The sequence below is a fragment of the Elephas maximus genome, chromosome 7 (assembly GCF_024166365.1).
Source record: "Elephas maximus indicus isolate mEleMax1 chromosome 7, mEleMax1 primary haplotype, whole genome shotgun sequence".
NCBI lineage: Eukaryota > Metazoa > Chordata > Mammalia > Proboscidea > Elephantidae > Elephas > Elephas maximus.
In genome coordinates, this window is record NC_064825.1 from 74,996,725 (window position 1) to 75,017,008 (window position 20,284).

The 20,284-nt window shown below is 47.8% G+C and overlaps 1 protein-coding gene across 6 annotated transcripts in view; it reads left to right on the forward strand.

The window, feature by feature from the left end:
- The first annotated feature begins 1,790 nt into the window (after nucleotides 1–1,790).
- Nucleotides 1,791–20,284, forward strand: part of NAV2 (neuron navigator 2) — a 451,696-nt gene continuing 433,202 nt past the window's right edge. For 5 of the 6 annotated variants that reach the window (XM_049890692.1, XM_049890693.1, XM_049890694.1 and 2 more), the window contains exon 1: nucleotides 1,791–2,873. In XM_049890692.1, coding sequence (XP_049746649.1) covers nucleotides 2,616–2,873 — 258 coding nt within the window. In that variant the 5' untranslated portion in view covers nucleotides 1,791–2,615. The remainder of the gene's footprint in view (nucleotides 2,874–20,284) is intronic. The other variant, XM_049890695.1, reaches the window with a different exon arrangement.

Genomic DNA, 20,284 nt, shown 5'->3' on the forward strand with positions numbered 1-20,284 from the left:
AGTTGATTCCAACTCATAGTGACCCTATTAGACAGGGTAGAACTGCCCCATAGGATTTCCAAGACTGTAATCTCTATGGAAGCTGACTGCCATATCTTACTCCCATGGAGTGGCTGATGGGGTCAGACCCCCAACTTTTTGGTTATCAGCAAGGGCTTGACCACTGTGCCACCAGGGCTCCAGCTTATACACAGGGCTGCACATTCCAGCCTAGCTAGAGTATAAAGTTTGTACACAGCATGGGTGGGAGGTAAGGTGGCAGAGGGAGCAAGCCAGGGTAAGAAGGCAACTTCTCATTTCTTGATGCTGCAGAGGTTGTTTTACACTTTGAAGTTTCCTATGGTGTGGATAATTATAAATCAATACTATCAACATTGTAGAGTCCTGGTGGCACAGTGGTTAAGAGCTTGGCTGCTAACCAAAAGGTCAGCAGTTGTAATCCGTCAGCTGCTCCTTGGAAACCCTATGGGGCAGTTCTGCTCTGTCCTGTATGGTTGCTATGAGTTGGAATTAACTCAGTGGTACACAACGGCAACAATATATTGCCAGGCATGAGTGCTAAAAGGGAGCTTAAGTGGCCCCGTGGTTGAGAGACTGGCTGCTAACCAAAAGGTTGGCAGTTTGAATCCACCAGCCACTCCTTGGAAACCCTATGGGGCAGTTTTCTGCTTGGAGGGCAATGGGTTTGGGTTTGTTTTTGATGCTAAAAGACTGCCATGTGTACTATCTCATTTAATCCAAACAACTGCACATGCACTCAAACCTCCACCTAACTACATGTGAAAACCAGAGCTTTATAAGAATGCATATAAGGTTAAAAGAACGTGTCCAATTCAAATCCAGGCAGTTCTACGGGGGTGGGGAAGTCGGGGGGGCGGGTAGGTGAATCTGGAGGGCTCTGGCCTGCCTGAATTACTCAGTTCCTTTCCAGTTTTCACATATTTTGACTCAGCAAGGAACCCAGAGCTACCAAGACTGAGACTAGGGGAGAAATCCTAAGGTGCATTAAAGCCGGGGAACCTGTGGGGCCCGTGCGTCCGAAGCGCGGACAGGGAGGGGCTCCGACATGAAACGCAGCCTGGTTTAGCTAGAGCCTGCTAGGGCCATTGAGCCTTCTCCTGGCTTCCTCAGGCCACTGTAATTACAGAGTCTGTGGTAGGTTGTGAGGAGGAGTTGTCTGGGGACGGGAGGCTTCTCTGGGTATTGTATTTGCCTATAAATACTTCAAATAGTTAAGTGAAATGTGCAGCCTTTGAAAGCTGGAGAGGAAGCTATTGGGAGGCCCCCCGGCCCGCCTGGAAGAGCAGGCAGAAAAGAGGCGAAACGGCTGGCGCGTCCTTTACGCGGGAGACAAGGCGAGGCCCTACCCAGGCCAGATGGGGGGCAGCGAGGCTGCTGGCGTTACTCCGGAAGCCTCTAACCGTTACGATGACCTGAGCAATTTGAAAAAGGCAAACACACTTCCTCGGAGCGGTACCCGCAGGGCCCCAAGGCGGGCGTTTGCGTTCGAAAGGGCATTTTTCAAAATAAGGCTCCAGGGAAGTGGGGGTGTCGGCCCGCCGGGAAGCGCGCCGCCGGAGCAGCGCCGCAGAGCAGCCACCAGCCTGCTTTGTACTTGAGGCCAAGCGCGGCCCCAGAGTTTCGGCGGCGACCCCAGAGTTGAGGCCACGCCCCCTTTGCAGAGAGAGCTGCGGCCGATGATTGGCTCACCGCCGACCAATAGGCGCGCCGGGGCGGCCCGGGCTGTCAGCGCGCGCTGCAGCCGCGCCGGCCGCGACTTGTCCTCCCCTGCGCGGAGCCTCGCAGCCAGCGCAACCTTCCCGGGAAGCGCGGCGGCCGCTCGCGAGTGCAGCCCTACCCAGCCCGCCAGCCGCGCGTCCCTGTGCCCGCGCCCCACTGCCACAACCTCGCTGCGCTATAGCGCACCGAGCATGTGCAGACCCGCAGGCACTAAGGTGCTATCTGTCCTGGGGGCTTCTGGGCAGTGGTGACCGACTGTCAAGCCAAGAGAGACCTTTCCGGAGCTGTCGCCGCGCCTCTGCATCGCGGTGACACTGCGGTGCTCGTGAGCGGGGCGGCAGCTACCTTTTGGTGGAGACGTCTTGGGCTCGGTGCGCCTTTTTTCTCTCCTTCCTCCGCTACTCGCTCCTTCCCTCGCCCGCTTACACCCGCAGCCTCCTGGAGCGGGAGGCGTGCGTCCTCGCCGCTTTCTCCCTTCCAAAGGGACCTCCTCAATTCGGAGATGCAGTGACAAGATAATATGGGCGTTCAAGCCTCGGTTTCCCAGGAGGAAAATTGCAAGAGGCAGCAGCCTCCTAGCACCCTGAGCTCTTGAGCGGCTTGTCCAGGAAGGGCGTGAGACTCCGCTGCAGCATCGGTCCAAGTGGGGTCCGTTGAGCGCAGTCACTAGTCCCGGGCTCTCATCCCGGCACCCCGAAGGCACGCTCGCCGGCCCCTTCCGAGTTCCCGATCCGGGGCTTTTTTATTCCGCCGCTGGTAGTGGGCGCCTCGCGGGCCGAGGCCCGGCGCCTGCTCTGCTGCCCGCGCTGCCTTTAGCGGTCGCCTCCGCCGCCGCTGCCAGGGACGTGCTGGGAAAACCGAAGCCCCGGGAGAAGATGCCGGCCATCCTGGTCGCCTCCAAAATGAAGTCGGGACTTCCCAAACCGGTGCACAGCGCCGCACCCATCCTGCACGTGCCCCCGGCCAGGGCCGGCCCCCAGCCCTGCTACCTCAAGTTGGGAAGCAAGGTGGAGGTGAGCAAGACCGCCTACCCTAGCCAGATTCCCCTGAAATCGCAGGGGCTGCAAGAGCCGGCGGGGGAGGGGCTCCCTCTGCGGAAAAGCGGTTCCGTGGAAAACGGGTTCGATACCCAGGTGAGAGGCGCTGCGTGCCGCAGCACTTATCTGGGAGGGTGGGTTAATACTTTGGGGGTGGGGTGGGTGGATGGTACAGCTTGATGGGGAAAAGGGCTACCCTGTGGGTCGGGAGGGGAACCGTTTTCCTTAGGCCGGCAGGTTTGGGATGCACGAGAAGAGTGGCCCGGCCGGTGGGTGTGGCCCTGGTGCTCAAGGTTTGCCTAAGGAGATCCGTGAGACCCGCGGTGTGGCCACGCCTGCGGCTTCCTTCTGGTGGGCACTGCCGGGGTGTTCTCAAGAAACGTGTACCTCACTGGAAATGTCAGGTCCTATATGTTTGTAGGCTTGGTTCCAAGAAGGCAGAGTGTGTGTGTGTGTGTGTGTGTGTGTGTGTGTGTGTGTGTGTGTGTGTGTGTGTGTGTGTGTGTGTGTGTGTGTGTGTGTGTGTGTGTGTGTGTGTGTGTGTGTGTGTGTGTGTGTGTGTGTGTGTGTGTGTGTGTGTGTGTGTGTGTGTGTGTGTGTGTGTGTGTGTGTGTGTGTGTGTGTGTGTGTGTGTGTGTGTGTGTGTGTGTGTGTGTGTGTGTGTGTGTGTGTGTGTGTGTGTGTGTGTGTGTGTGTGTGTGTGTGTGTGTGTGTGTGTGTGTGTCGTTCTGTCTGTCTGTCGGTTCCGCAGAGGTTTTGTCCCTGTCAATGAATGGTCTGAGACCCGGTGGCTTGCCCTTTTCCCGTTGGGCTCAACGCCCTAACCACCGTTCCCCGCCCCCCCCCCCACCTCCACCTGGCTGCAAGATTCAGGAAAGAGGGCCTGGTGGGGGCGGGGGGGACCTTCCCACTTGGCTTGAAGGTGGCCTGCCCCTGCCTGTCCTAGGGCTGACAGAATTCCGGGCACGGTGCTGGGGCTGCAGTATGAGTGCCCAGTGCACCCACCAGCTGAGACAGGCAGCTGGAGACTCCTAGCTTCTTGGCTGGCTGTGGGGGTAGGGGTGGCCGCCATTCTTAGGCAGCTTAGCCCCTCCTTCCTGGGTGGTAGATCCTGGGGCTGGTAGCCAGGATGGCTGCGGGCAGGGGTGGGGACATGGTTTGAAGGGAGATGGTGACTTCTATCTTACGAGACAGAGCCCGCATCACCCAGTTCGGCCGGGTGACAGACTCTGGCCAGGCAGTCTCTTTTAAGGAAATCAGCAAGAGCCAATCCGGTTCTCTTGGCCTCCTGCCCTCCCCACTGCTTTTTTTCGCTGTTCTAGTAGGAGGGAGTGAGGGCATGTTGCGTTTTCTTGGCAGTCGGTCAACAGGGACTTTTGGGGACAGGCAAACCTGACGGATGTGACTGTCCCCGGTCAGGAGAGGCGGGAAAGCCAGAGGGGGAGGTGGTTTGGGGCTGGTGTCAGGGTAGTGGCAACAGACCAGCTGACCTTTTTGGCGTGCTGACACTGTCTCCACCTTCTCCTGGAGATTTCCCTGATCAGAGGCTAGAGCTCAACACATTCCTAGCCTTGCTGGTGGAGGGACTGGAGCTGGAGGCTAATTGTAAGCAGACTTCTGGAACTCTGGGCTGGAGAAGGCCCTCAAAGCAGATTAAGCTCCCACATCAGGCTGATAAGCAAGCCCCTTGCTGCTACACTTGCTAAACATTTTTGGAAACTGACAGGTTTGAGTGATGGCGTGTGGGAGGAAGGCAAGATTTCCTCCAATGCTCCTGGGGTCTGTCTCTACCAGGATTGTGTGCTCTGCTCTCTTTTTCTGTTGTGAGCCACAGGACTTGTCCAGTGGATTCTGAAATGGGGATGAGCACTGGGGTGCACTGCTACTGGAGGGTTCCCCTTCATCCTTGGAGGTGGGGTTTATGAGGTGTGGTAGGTGGTGTATGCGAGGCCAGAATGGTGACTCAGGATGTGACACACACCCTCGAGCTGATGAGAAGGATCCGAGGAACGAGAGGGAAAGTAGAGGCCAAGATTGTTCCTTTCCAGACAGCTGTTCTACCCTTTGCCCATTTGACCCTTCATTTAACAAACATTATCAGAGGACATGCAGTGGGCAGGCTCTGGAAAGGTGATTCATCACTGTCTCCCCTGAAAAATGTTCTCCAGCTTCCCCCTGAGGGGCTGGCATGATGCTGTTCCTTCCTTCACCCTTGGCCCACAATTCCCAGAATTACCGCAGTTCCGTGTCTCTTGCCCTCAGTGGATCCTTGTGCACTGACCACAGGGACAGTCTGGATGGACCCCTGCGGGTCCCAGTGTTCTATCCTGGTTTTTGCCTACCTGTCAGTGGGACTTGTCCAGTGGGCTCTGAAATGGGGATGAGCCCTGGAGCACACTGCTGCAGGCGGTGTCCCCTTCATCCTTGGAAATGGGGCTTATCAGTGTGTGGGTCCCTAGGGTCTTTTCCCAGGGGCAAGAGGCTGACTCTTGTTCTTCTTACATACCCATCCTGGTATCACATTGACTTTGACAAAAGGGGTCTTGCCTTCTTTGGATAGCCCACGCTCTGACTTACGTGGTGCCCACCCAGCCTTCAGGAAAGCCTTCTGATTACAACTTGAGGACTGTGTCTGACTTGAAATCTGGTAGCTCTCTGACCCAAAAGCTGGTATATATCATTGGAGGGTATTTGGGAAATGATGAATTAAATGGCAAATGATGCCTCAGGGCTCCTGTCCCCCCCCCTTTTTTCAGTGGATTTTTGGCAGGAGGCTGGTTGTGCAATGGTTAATAGTACAAGCTTTAGAGTCAGATGAATATTGGTGGTGTCCTGCCTCTGCCATGTACTGGCTGGATGACCTAGTTGACTAACCTCTCTGGGTCTCAGTGTTCCCATTTGTGAAAATGGGCGTAAGCAACCACAAGGATTGTGAGGATTCAGAAAAATAATCTGTGTGAAGTGTTGGGTGCAGTGCCTGGCAAATGAGAAACATTAATCAAATTAATTATGTTGCTAACCCAAGAGCTAGGGCATGTCGAACCTAGATCTAAGAGCCTCTGAGAAAAGACATGGATTATACTTCCACTTGGGAAAGTGTCAGTTGGTCTACAAGAATTTATAGAGCATCTTTCGTGTGCCTGGTACAGTGCTGGCTGCACTGGGAAGATGTGGGAAGGGCAAGACCACTTGCTGAGTGCCTGATATGCCAGACTCTTCACATATGATCTGATTTCATCCTCAAACAACCCTTAAAGTAGGTGTGCCACATCCATTTTCTATAACAACAGCAATCTAATAACAATATTAATGACAAACACATAGCACTTCTTACGGGCCAGGATTTGTTCTAAGGATTTTTGTAAAATGGCTCATTTTATCCTTACAACAACACAATGAGATAAGTGTTATCCCCCATTTTACACACGTGGATACTGAGGCAAAGAGAGGTTTAGTAACTATTAGTTTCCTACAGCTGCCATAACAAGTACCACAAACTGGGTGGACAGAGGGAAGCTGTTATTTTCCTATCAAAAAGGTGAGAAAAGAACAAAGGGTTTGGCCTCAAAGGACTGGATTTGCATGCTGGCTTCCCAGTAGTATGAATTCCAAACGTGCAGGTGGTGGTGAGGAGCTGGAGAGATGGTATCCACAAAGGGCTAGGTTCACAACAGACCCTTGGGAAATGACAGTGGTGATTATTACCAACTTAGGTTGAACATATTCAACATGGTAGTTACAGGAAAAAGGTGGTGATTCTCACCCCTTGTGGTTATTATGCGCAACTCTCTGCAGCCTGTGACAACCCCTTTACCCCCAAGCCTGCTTTCCATCCCCATGAAGTGCAAAATGACCTAACTCATCGGCTAGTAGCTGTTAGGTACAGCCCCCATTTTCAACCCCTCAAGAGCTTCCCCTTGAATCTTTCCCACGAATCCACAGCTGAGTCTCAACCCCCAGTGGAGGAATGGGTGCCCTGCAGCAGCAAGTCCCTCCTGAATTCCCTTCCTGGTCCTGGGATACCTGGGCCTTCCGCCGCAAAATGAACATTCATAGCGTCGGCTCTGTTAGCATGCCACATAAATTATGATCATGTGTAAAGATTTGTTTAAGAGAAATGCTCTGTGTTAGCTCAGAAAGTCTGTCCGGCTGACTTGAAGATAAGGAATGCCTGTGAGCGATTTGAGGGGAAGCTGTAGCTAGCCTATTTGAAAGAAGCTGTTGCAGAGAGAAAAAAATATATATATAGTACTTTGCTATTTCCTGTTTTTAGGAGCTAGCATTCAACTTGCAACTCATTTCTTCAAAAAACTAATTAGAAGTGATTGAAATCTTCTGTGGGCGTTTAGATGTTTAAAAGAAAACAAGCGCGAGGCCCCTGGGAAGAGAGGGCAGCTCCAAGCGTACAACCTGTTGCAGCTTTGCCCCGCTGTGTTTTGATTAGAACCCTTGCTCCACCATCAAAGTTGATTATGGATTTCATTAGTGCATTTTTCTGCCATTGTGTTATTCCCTTTCTTCTCTTTCTCCATTCTTGGAGGGGAATGTGCAGCGTGGTTATCTGCCAACATGCAAGAATGTTTATAGTTCACATATTATTGCTTATTCCATGGGTTAATTTTCTAAAGACACTTGAAGGGTGGTACTAGTGGCTTATTTAGGGTATCATTACGTGTGTGTATATACGTATATAAATACATCTACTTCTGGTTATGTGTATATACGTATATATATACACACATGTACAAATATATACACATGGAACAGCTTAATGAGGACATGTAAGCACACACATCAAAGATGAGGCTGGGGAAGTTATGGACTGATTTCTAGCTTTCAGAATAGCTAGGTTTGCTTCCCACTTCTAACACTTTCTTCCTGTGTGACCAAGACTGAAGGGCCAAATCGCTGTCATATTTCATTTATGTATATGAGGGATGTAACCTTCAGAGAGATGTTTTCATCGGGGCTTAGTGAAGTTTCTGAAGCCAGTCTGAAAAAGCCAAACCAACCTGTGAGATTTTGACTTAAGGTCAGAAATTCCTATAACTTAGAATCAGCCTCGGTAGCAGGGAAACGGGCATTTATAGAACATCTACTATATGCCAAGTAGTCTGCAGTGTTCCTTTTATCTATCATTTAATTTGAGGCACAAGAAGCCTTGTAAAATGGTGAAAGTTATCATTTGGAAGCAATGTTAGATTAGGATTCATTGAGAGAAGGACCTGGGTTTGAACCCAAGCTTTGGGCAAGTTACTTAATGTCTCTAAATCTCAGTTTCTGCATCTATAAAGTAGGAGTGGTAATATGTTCAGGTTGGCTGTGAGGGTTCAGTGAGATAATATAAGTGGATTGCTGTGCACAGTACAAGGAACATGTCTTATTGCCAGTTTTCTTTCCCCAAGGTCAGAGCCAGGTTTGGAAAGCAGGTCTGCCTCACTCCAAGCCCAACTTCTTTCCATTCAACCTCGCTGCTTCCCAAGTGGGCAACTGATCACATGGAAGGACAGATGGCTTGCTTGCATTGCGAAAGCCAGGGGCATAGCAGGGCTTTGATTAGATGATTGGGGAACAAGGGTAAATTACGAGCAATATCCAGACCTCCAAGGAGGTCATGTCCAGAGATGTTAAAGGAAGCCTCCACATTTTGATGCCATCTCTGTAGCACCAATCAAGCTGAGGGGGCTGCTGCAAATCAAGCTTGTGAGAAGCCTCCTTTGTATACCCCGTCTGAGCCAGCACTGTAAAGTTGGTTCAGTGGAGCTGGCCAATCTGATGACACAACTCAGGACAGGACCAAAAATGGAACAGTTCCCATTGATTGGGCCCTTTTAATGGACTTTAAAGGAGCTTTGTGGTACAATGGTTAAAAGCTTGGCTGCTAACCAAAAGGTTGGCAGTTTGAACCCTCCCAGCAGTTTCACGGAAGAAAGACCTGGTGATCTGCTTCCATAATGATTACAGCCTAGAAAACCTTATGGGACAGTTCTGTTCTGTCACATGGGGTCTCTATGAGTCAAAATTGACTTGACAGCACCTAACAACAACAATAGATCCTTATGTTTTGAAGGCAGAAGGGAAGTCATCTTCCCTGGCAGCTAGCATTGTTATAATGGGAGCTGGACACTAAGCCTTGTGATCAGTTTGGCCATTAAGGTGCCCCCAAGGCATGGCCAGCTGCCCAGTGGTGTTTCATAGCCACAGGACCTACTTCAATGGTGACTTTGTCTCTTGGTCACAGTGTTCCAGGGGAAGCACTATGCGTTCGTAGAATGTCTTGGGCAGAAAGAGCCGCGTGATATTGGAAACAAAATGTGGTCAGGCTTTTATGCTTTAGTTCACACAAGACAATACTGAGTGACACGAAGGTTTTTGCAGGAACCCCAAGTCGCCCACACAGAACTGAAAGAATGACTCATGACTTACTGCCTCTTTTCCCAAGGAAAACAGTCCCTCTCTTGTGTTTTGCAGACATTGGTCCTGCAGCCTCAGAATACTCTGTTTCTCCTTCCAAGTGAAACCTCATACCTTCAGTGAATTTTGAATTGGTCCAGTCCCCCCATCTTAAGTGGGAGGGTAGAAGATAGAGTGGAAATGGGAATCTTGTCAAGGTAGTTATGTGCCCACTTCCTAGGGTCCTTTTGGGACATTTGAACAAAATTAGTTATACATGGCAGCATGGTGTAATAAAAATGATTATAATAATGGTAACGGACACTGATTGAGCACAGGTTCTGTACCAGCAAAATGCAAAGCACCATTCATGTATCATTTCATTTAATCCTCACAACATTCCTATGAGGTAGATGTTACTTCCTGAAGGAAAATAGAAATGACAGTTCTCAGAGTCAGCAACTTTGGTTCTAATGTTCTCTTTTGCTGCATGTTTTTCAACAAATCACATTGTCTTTCTAAGCTTCATTGGCCTCATTGGTAAAATGGAGAGAATAAAACCTGAGCTATCTTCTTTGAAGAGTTATCGTGAAGATGGATAGATGCAGTTATTATGAACAAGACACTGGGTTAAAAATCGTACAACCTAAATACTCTCCGAGAAAGTCAAGGGTGAGGGAGTTTACACTACTTTTCCAAGTAGCACAGCTGCTAAGTGGTAGACCTAGAGTTTAAACCCAGATCCTTTTCACTCCAAAGTCAAGTTTCTTAAATATTAGGTGTGAAAACCCTCTCTGAAAAGGCATCATTAATACTAATTAAAAGTAAATTGCTTTAAATTTTCCTTTGGATTGATATATTTGCCATTTTGGTTTTCCCTCTTGTTTGGAGATACAACATTCTTTCAATATTAAATAAATATTACTTAATAATATCCAGGAGCCCTGGTGGTACAGTAGTTAAGAGCTTGGCTGTTAACCAAAAGGTCAGCAGTTTGAATCCACCATCCGCTCCTTGGAAACCCTGGACAGTTCTTTTCTGTCCAGTAGGGTCCCTATGAGTTGGAATGGACTCAGTGGCAATGGGTTAATAATAACAGTCCAAGTCCTCTCAGGCCACAAGCAATAATTACTTTGCCTAGTAAGTGTTATCACTGATCATAAGTGACAGGGCTGGCTCAGAACAGAGGAAGGGGAAAAAATGGGGAATTGGATTCAAAATCGTTGTTGGCATGAGAAAGCAAACAAATAATTCTAGGTTATGGAATTGTCTTCTTTAAAACAAAAGGTTTGGGATCTTCAAAACTGTCAACATTATGAGAGACAAAAAAAAAAATTAAGAAGGCAGGTGAGGGACTGTCATGGATTGAATTATGTCCCCCCAAAAACGTGTGTATCAGTTGGGCTGGGCCATGATTCCCGGTATTGTGTGACTTTCCTATATGCTGTAAATCCTGCCTCTGTGATGTTAATGAGGAAGGATGGGCAGCAGTTGTGTTAGTGAGGCAGGACTCAATCTACAAGATTGGATTTTGTTTTGAGGCAATCTCTTGAGATATAAAAGAAGCGAGCAGAGGGACAGGGGAACCTCATACCACCAAGAAAGCAGCACCAGGAGCAGAGTGCGTCCTTTGGACCTGGGGTTCCCGTGCCTGAGAAGCTCCTCCGCTAGGGGAAGATTGAGGACAAGGACCTTCCTCCAGAGCCAACAGAGAAAGCCTTCCCCTGGAGCTGACACCCTGAATTTGGACTTGTAGCCTACTAGATTGTGAGAAAAAAAGTTTGTCTTTGCTCAAGCCATCCACTTGTGGTATTTCTGTTATGGCAGCACTCGATGACTAAGACAGGGACTGTTTTAGAAAAGGATACTAAAGGGATATCATGACCAAACCCACTGAGAGATCTTTGACTAGGTCCTGGATGGACAAAACCACGAAAGCCAGCAAGGTCATTTTGGAGACAATTGGAGAAATTTTGATGTAAATTACACAGAATCATTTTATCAGTATTAACGGTATTGGGGCTATGTGAGAAAATGTCCTTTTTCTTGGGAGATGCATGCTGAAATATTTAGAGATGAAGTGTCTTGATATAAAAAACTCACTCTCAGTTGGTTCAGAAGAAAAAAAGGTGATTGTATCTGCAGAGAAGGAGCCCTGGTGATGCAGTTGTTAAAGCTCTCAGCTGCAAACCAAAAGGTTGGTGGTTTGAACCCAGCAGCCGCTCAATGGGAGGAAGATGTGGCAGTCTGCTTCTATAAAGATTACAGCCTTGGAAACCCTATGGAGCAGGTCTACTCTGTCCCATAGGTTCTCTATGAGTCAGAATCAACTTGATGGCAACAGTTTTGGTGTCTCTGCAGAGATAAGAAAGCAAATGTAAAATGGTAATGACTGGTGAAGCTAGGTGAAGGACATATATGCAATTCTTTCAACTTTTCTGTAGGCTTGAAATTTTTCAAAATTTAAAGGTAGGGAATATAACAAAGCCCTGGCTGAGTAGTATTTGTTACCAGTTCCTTTGATACCTGTGGTGTACCCATGAGAATGTAAATGAAATAGGAATTTTCATATTTTGAGGTTTTTTTTTTTTTTTTTTTTTGGTCAACTTGCTTACTCAAGCACCTGGCCAAGTTTGTTTGACTAGGTTTAGGATCTGGACTCCTCCTTTCTGGTTTATTGTGAGAATCTTGGCTTAACACCTTGTTTTTTCATGAGAATGTTTGCTGACATTTTATGGAAATCACAGATCCAGTTTGATTCAGTAATCTCTTATAAGAATCTAATATGTTTCCAAGGTTGTAAATATAAAAGAATTTTTTTTTCTTTAAGAAAAGGAAAAAAAAAAAAAATTAAACCGCTGGTTGAGCCTTACTACTCCAGACATTGAGAAGACAAGGGGTGTGAGTTGAAGCAAACTGATTTCTCTGCTTCAGATCTCTTTCTCTCCCCACTGTTTAGGTCTGTTTTGTTGGCCTTTCATTTTCTTCACCCTTTACCCATTCAAGTTAAAGTTTAGTGTTACCTCCTCCGGGAAGCCTTCCATCACCACCATGGCCAAGACCAGTGTTTCTCCTAAGTGACACATAGCATGCTCTGTAGTCCCCACAGCCTGGACCATGACTTCCATGAGGTCAGGGATGTGTCTGTCTTGGTTCCTGCTGGTACCCAGCACAGGATCTGCACATAGTGGGTATTTAGTTAATATTTAAAGAAGAAGGATGGGGGGAAGGGAAGAGAAAGAATTGAAAAAACAGAGTGAGGAAAGTGGATCTTGAGTACCATGTGTGTGCATGAAGCTGTGGCTATATCATATGGATCTTGTAGAGCTCCCACTTGAGATATGAACCGAGAAGATCATGTGATGGTTGGTGGCCAAGTGTAGGAAACACAGAGAGGGCAACTTGAATACTGGCAAAGATCAGTATCAAAGCTCTTCAACATAAGGTCGTAGGCTGGGTAGAGGGAGGAGGCAGACTCCTTTACAAAAGGGTGTTTACAATATCCAAACTGTTTGGTTGTTCCAAAGGAAGACTATCTGTCAGGGTGTGAAAATGGCAGTACAGTAGACTGCAAGGTTTGACAGGGGAGAGAACACCGTGGGCTTTGGTGGAAAGGGAGACCTGAAGAGGGTTCTGAAGGGTTTTGATTGGTCAAGAAAAGGAGAAGGTTTAGAGAGGCGTAGGATGGAGCAAGAATCCCTGGGTGGTGCAAACAGTTAACACGCTCAGCTGCTAATCAGAAGGTTGGAGGTCCTAGTCCACCCAGAGGTGTCTTGGGAAAAAGACTTAGCAATCTGCTTTTTTTTCCCAAAAAGTCAGCCGTTGAAAACCTTGTGGAGCACCACTTCTACTCTGACACACATGGGATCACCATGAGTCAGAACTGACTTGATGGCAACTGTTTTTTTTTTTTTTCTTTCTTTCTTTAAAGGATAGGTCAAGGCTTCTAGGAATAATGACTCTAGCAACCAGCTATGTGCTATTAATGTAAATTGTCTCAATCCTCACACTGACCTTCTAAGCCAAGATTATCCATCTAATTTTATCAGAGAAAAGAAAAATGAGAAGTCAATAAGGAAATTAGAGAGGTTGAGGGACTTGTTAAAGTCCGCAGTTAGAATGGGCTGGGGTAGGACTTGAAGCTAGGTCTTTCTGATTCTAAAACCTGTGCCCCAACCACCGCTTTCTTCTGCCAGTAGTTGGAGCAGGCCTGAGTCCCATGCTGAGGTGCCCTTTAGACAATCAAACCTCTAACCCCTCTTCTTGGAGCCTGCCCATCTCCAATTTTCCTGGCCTTGCCCTCCTTGTTGTCCCCTTTGAGCCAGGCCTCCTGTGCTTGTCCCAGCCCGTCACCAAAAGTTTCACGTTTATAGAAAAATGAGCCCCGTTTGGCTTTGCCCACATCCTGCTGTGATCTGGCCACCATCTCCTTCTCCCACTGCTGTCGCTGCTTCCCCCCAGGTCACCCCTGTGCTGCAGGGCCGGCAGGGCCCATGTGTCTGACAGCTGGAGGGCCTCCTTCCCATTCCTCCTGCCAGACGCTGCTTCACCACAGCTCTGCAGAAAGTCCCCATTTCATGCTGAATTGCTTTGATTCTTTTCAGACCTGAAAGTGACCCATGTTTATGTCAAAATATATGGGCTGTGAGTGTCCCAGAACCATCAGACCTTCTGGTGTGTGAACCTTGATTGTTAGCTTCTCTGGACTGAGGAAGGCAGGCACTGGTGGAATAAATGCCACTAGGTGACCTGATGGCACAGTGGCTAAGTGCTTGGCTGCTAACTGAAAGGTCATCAATTTGAACCCACCATCTGCGCCAGGGGAGAAAGATGTAGCACTCAGCTTCCGTAAAAATTTATACACTTGGAAACCCTATGGGGGCAGTTCTACTCTCTCCTATAGGGTCTCTATGAGTCAAGAATTGACTCTATAGCAATGAATTTGGTTTTTGGTTTTGATGACAAAACCAGATTTAGAATTATGATTTCTTTGGTTGTCAGCTTAGTGATGCGGACCTCTAAGGAATACAGACTCGGGACATCTGAGCTGGTGGAGGGAGACCTTTGAGGCCATCTATTCTTATTTATTTATTTATTTATTCTTATGGCTCCATTGTACAGATAGGGAAACTGTAGCCCTGAGGAGGTGTAACTTGCCCAAGGCCACCCAGCTCAGTGGAGCAGTGCAAAAACTGGAGCCCAGGTCCCCTGCCTCCTTATCCAGTGTTCTTTCTACCTCAGTCATGCTGATCAGATGTTCTACTCTGAAGGGACTGATGGTTTAAAGAATTGAAACCAGCCTTATGCTGTATTCATTTCCCTTCCTTCTTCCAAGTGAGCTGAGTTTTTGTAATCCTTTCATATTGGAGAGCTTTCGATTTGACTCAATGAATCAGATATCTAGAACCTCTTTGTGGATGGTATAAATGTGGCAACAGCCTACCACTGAACAATTCTTTTGGGTCAGACACCATGTAGATTGTCTCATTTAAACCTCATACTGGTGTTGCAGCTTTTTTATGTTTGAGGCTCAGAGGTCAGTAACTGAACCAAGACCATGTGGTTGGTTAGTGGTCAAGCCAGTATTGGAACTCTCTGGTTTCAAGTCCATGCTCTTTCTGCCCAGCCTGTTAAAACCAAAACCAGTTGGCTTTGTCGATTCTGATTCATGGTGACGCCATGTGTTTTAGATTAGAACTGCCCTTAGGGTTATCAATGGCTTTAACCTTTCAGACACACGGGGCTGCTGTGAGCTGGAATCAACTTGATGACGAGTTTAGCTTTTGGAAGTGGATTGCCAGACCTTTCTTTGTAGGTGCCTCTAAAAAAAGGTGGATTCAAACCACCAACTTTTCGGTTAGTGGGACTCCTCCCAGCCTCTTAGACCCACTCCCTTCCCCCATCCCGCCCCCAAACTAAAAGAGAAACCACTTTAGATCCTACCTCTTTATTAGCCGTGAACTTCCCCAGTGCTAGTAGAGGACCGGGAGCATTGCCGTTTTTCAATAAATAGTTGTTGAACTGCAGCTTGGACGAATAAGCCCTATCAGGCCTCGTTTCCCCAGGAAGAATAATAGCATTTCAAAGAGTTGTGCAGATTAAAGCAGTTAGTGTGTGCAGAAGGGCCTGGCATGGGGTAGATAAGATCACTACCATTTAGTGAGTGCTTAACTATTTGCTGGAGCCCTAGTGGCGCAGTGGTTAAGAGCCTGGCTGCTAACCAAATAGTTGGCAGTTTGAATCCACCAGCTGGTCCTTGGAAACCCTGTGGGGCAGTTGTCCTATATCCTGTAGGGTCGCTGAGTTGGAATCGACTCAGCAGCAACAGGCTTTGGTTGCCTATGTGCCAAGAACTGTTCTAAACATTAAAAAATATATTTTTTTTAATTGAAGTGAGATTCACATAACATAAAATGAACTATTTTAAAGTGTACGATTCAGTGGCATTTAGTACATTACAATGTTGTACAACCACCACCTGTATCAGGTTCCAAAACATTTTCATCACCCCAAAAGAAAGCCCTGTACCAATTAAGCAGTCCTTCCCCATTTTCCCCTTCCCCGACCCTACCCCTTGAAACTGTGATCTAAGTATTTTATGTGGATTTTCTCATTTAATCATCACAAAAGCAGTAACCTCAGAGGTAGGTACTTTTTTCTATTGTTTCCATTTTACAGATGAACCAAGGCACAGAGAACATAAGCAACTCACCCAAAGTCACCCACCTAGTAATCTGAGCCCAGCCTGCCACTCAGAGAGGGACTGCAGAGCCTGCATCCTTACCCACTGGGGCTCCTCCCTCTCTGCTGCATCTACTAAACCCAAATCTAGTTGAGGGTGGTAAAGAGAGATGTGTATGCCTTAGGGCACAAAGAGTGGAAAAAACTTGCTTAAGGTCCTCCAGCCAGTAGAGGTAGTAAAACCCAGCTAGACTTGCCTTTAAGGAGTCCCTGAATATGCAGATGATTAAGCACTAGACTACTAACCGAAAGGACGGTGGTTCTAACCCATCCAGAGGTACCTTGGAAGTAAGGCCTGGTGATCTGCTTCTGAAAGGTCACAGCCTTGAAAACCCTATGGAGCACTTCTACTCTGCACACATGGGGTTGTCATGAGTTGGAATCAATGGCAACTAACAACAACAGACTTGCTTTCTAAAGTAGTTGGGGGCTCTGTTCTTTAAAAAGGTGCTCCCTAACACAACAGTGAATCCCTGATGGAGCAGGAGAACAGTGGGATACAGATCTCAAATTCTCATAAAAAGACTAGACTTAATGGTCTGAATGAGACTGGAGGGACCCCAGAGGTCATAGTCCCCAGACCTTCTGTTAGCCCAAGAGTGGAACCATTCCCAAAGCCGACTCTTCAGACAGGGATTGGACTGGAGTATAAGACAGAAAATGATACTGGTGAGGAATGAGCTTCTTGGCTCAAGTAGACACCTGAGACCACGTGGGCAGCTCCTGTCTGGAGGCGAGATGAGAAGGCAGAGGGGGTCAGGAGTTGGTTGAATGGACACTGGGAAGACAGGGTGGAGAGGAGGAGTATGCTATATTATTAGGGGGAGAGCAGCTAGGAGAACATAGCGAGGTGTATATAAGTTTTTGTATGAGAGACTGACTTGATTTGTAAACTTTCACTTAAAGCACAATAAGAAAATTTGAAAAGGTGCCCCCTCTCTAACAGGGAAGGATAAATTTTCTAGTTACTGGAAGCTGTCACTCTTCAACTGGAGATGGTCACAAGGACTTAGTGACTCCCAGCTGCCCGGTGGACTGTGTGGTTTTCACCTGGGCTCCTGCTTCTTACTCATTTGGAATCATTTCTTCTCTGGAGGGCTGAGCAGCAACCAATACACATTTGACTTAGTCCCTAAAAACGTTGACCTGGCTACAAACATGCAGGCTTTGTTATATTTTTAGTGAAATTTAGACTTGACGTATATGAATTGCCCACACCCATGTATTAGGCATGAACCCTTGGTACATTTTGTAACAGGAAGCTGCTGGTTTTCCATCCCAAAGAACTGGAATTGGGTCAGAAATTTGTCATTTGCCACTGCCAATTCTCGCCACATTCCACTGCTGTTTTTAAGAGCGTCTCGTCACCTGGATTTGGAGGAAGCAGACCATGGGCGAGGCCAGGCTGGCCCAGCCGCTGTGGTGCATTCTACAGGTCTAGTGGCTTCCAAGTGACCTTGGCCTGGCTCTCCCCAGCCCACGCCATTCTGCGCCGTGTTGCCTTTGGATTCGCGTATGGGCAGACGGGTGCTTATTTTAGAACTGGAAGGAGAGCGTATGTATCAATAAAAAAACCAGGGAAGGAAAAATCCATTCAGTGGTTTTAAAATATCTCTCCCTTAACAGGACAGATTATTTTTGTTTCTTAAAAACAACTGGCAGTTTTCTCCTCGAAAAGACTTAGAAAGTGAGGTATGTATGCCTGTGAAAAAAGAGGGGGCCATGACCGTCTGGCCCGTTCACACACTTACTCTGACCTTCGAGAGCCTTCCTTGCTCCTGACTTAAGGATCAATACCAGCTCTAGAACCTTGGCACTAGATCACAAAGATCCTGCTTTCCTTGTTGTTGTTGTTGTTAGGTACTGTCAAGCCTATTCCGACTACTAGTGACCCCATGTGATAGAGTGGAACTGCCTCATAGAGTTTTCTAGGCTTTTTTAATCTTTATAGGAGCAGATCGCCAGGTCTTTCTCCTGAAGAGCTGCTGAGCGGGTTCGAACCACCAACATTTTGGTTAGCATCAGAGCCTCCTCATTTTATGGTTGAGGAAGCTGAGCCTCAGGGCCTTTGCACTTGCTGTTCTTCCTGCCTAGAGTGTCCTCCCCCAGATATTGACATGATGACATGAACCATTCTCTCACCTTCAGTCTGTGCTCAGATGTCACCTTCTCAGAGGTGACTTTTCTGACCAAAAACTAAAAAAAAAAACCCTTTCTATCAAGTCGATTTCAACTCATAGTGACCCTAGAGGACAGGGGAGAACTGGGCACCATAGGGTTTCCAAGGTTGTAAATCTTTAAGGGAGCAGACTGCCACATCTTTCTCTCATGGACTGGCTTGTGGGTTTAAACCACTGACCTTCTGGTTAGCAACTGAGCACTTAACCACTGCACCACCACGGCTCCCTCCTCTCTGACCACACTGTGTAAAATAATCAACACCTATCCATCCTTTTATATCACCTCACCTTGTTTTATTTTTCTCCAGTACCATAGCTGTTTTCTTCCGGCATGTATGTGTTTGTTTGTCGTGTGTATTTGTCTACTAGACTGTCAGCACCATGAGAGCAAGGGCTTTGCCTGTTTTGTGCACAGCTGTATCCTGCACCTAGAACCATGCCCAGCACATAGTAAGCACTTAACTAAATATTTACTGAATGGATGACAGAGACTTTGCCAAGTCTCAGGCAGAACCCAAACTTCCAGTCCAGGGCTCTTACATGATTTCTCCAAACTCTACTAAGGAATCTCTAATGTCTCCCTTAAGATGCTAATGGGTCAGAATGTTGTCCTTTGGCAACTTCGTTTCTTTAGTGGGGGCCCTTAGAGATCCATGTCTTGATGCAAATGGGTGGGTGAGCCAGGCTGGCTGGGAAAAGGTAATATTTTTGCTCAGGTTGGGAGATGCTTCCCCTATGCGTAGACTTCTGCTTTATGTTTAGGGATGACTCTGAGATGCACACGGTAGTATGTGGAGCTGAGAGCTGGATTTGTCAACATGGACTGGTTCTACTTTGTCTTCAGCTTTTCTTTTTTAGCCCCTTTTTATGCTCTAAGCCCTTTAGAATAAAAACATGGTCTGTGGACTAGCCACATTGGCCTCACCTGGGAGCTTGTTAGAAATGCAGAATCTCAGGCCTCTCTGCAGACCTTCTGAATCAGACCTTGCATTTTAACAAGACCCCTGGAATGATTCATAGGCAAATTAAAGTTTGAGAAGCAGAAGAGCATTTATGCTCTCAGAAGAAATACCTAAAAGAAGTCCCCTTCCCACTAAGTACACTGTCACCACCCCCATCTGGAGGCACAGGCCCCATTGCCTTTAATAACCCTATTGTGATTGGGGTAGGAGAGGTGGGCAATATAGATGTGCCACCCTAGAAGGGATCTCATAAAAGAGGATTCCAGAATCATTAACCACTCCTTTTCTTCTGTTTCTCTGCCATTGCTCTGGCTTATTTGCCTGTGAACTAGGCATTGTGACTAATGTTTGGTCCTCATGACAAGTGCCTCTAATCTACCTGGTAACTGGAAAGAAGGGAGACCCAGATTTCAGCCTGGGAGCCCAGGATTAGAGGACCTCAGCTCCCCACCCTGCCTGATGGGCTCTGGGCAGATCGAGATGGCATCTTTCAGGATCTGCAGGCAGTTCCATCCTAGCCCTTTTCACAAATGGCTGCGAGATCCTTCCTAGCCCCTTCACCAAAAGCAAGGCAGCCGTCCCTCCCCACGGGCTGAACAGAGCCCAGCTCTCACAATCCTTTGCTGTTTGGAAGTCTTCTAATTTTCCCCCAGTCCCCAGAATTACATTACGTGATCGAGGCAGGTTGCATCCCAGGGTGCTGGAGGTGGGAGGGGGCTCATTTGAGTGGCAATGATGGGCTTGCCATCACCACCTCAGAAGCCCAGGGAAGCCCTCTCAATGGGCAGGTGCTGTGCAAATGTAATCTGTCTGCCTGCTGAGGCATTTCTTTCAATCTTGCTGCGGTTGCATATTGATTGGGGAAAACCCGTTGATAATAGTGGAGCAGATTAACTGAGCTCTTGAACCAGGTTGTTTGGTGAAATTATTGTCTAATGCAAATGTTGCAGCCTTTTTTTTTTTTTAACCTGGTTCTTTGTAAATCAGGGCTATTTAAAAGCTACTCACATGGTCTCTGGTGCCATAGAAACCGCCTGTCCTTGTGCACGCCTGTGTCTAGTGGCACGGGCCACCACAGGTGGAGGAGAGGACTTGGTGGTCAAGGAGCAGCCTCACTCCAGAGTCTAGAGTGTGTAGGAGGGAGGAACGTGGCAGAGGGAGTGGGTGTGGCGGAGGTTGTGCCTCCACCTCCGGATCCCCTAGCCTCGTCCCATTTAACCCCATCCAAACC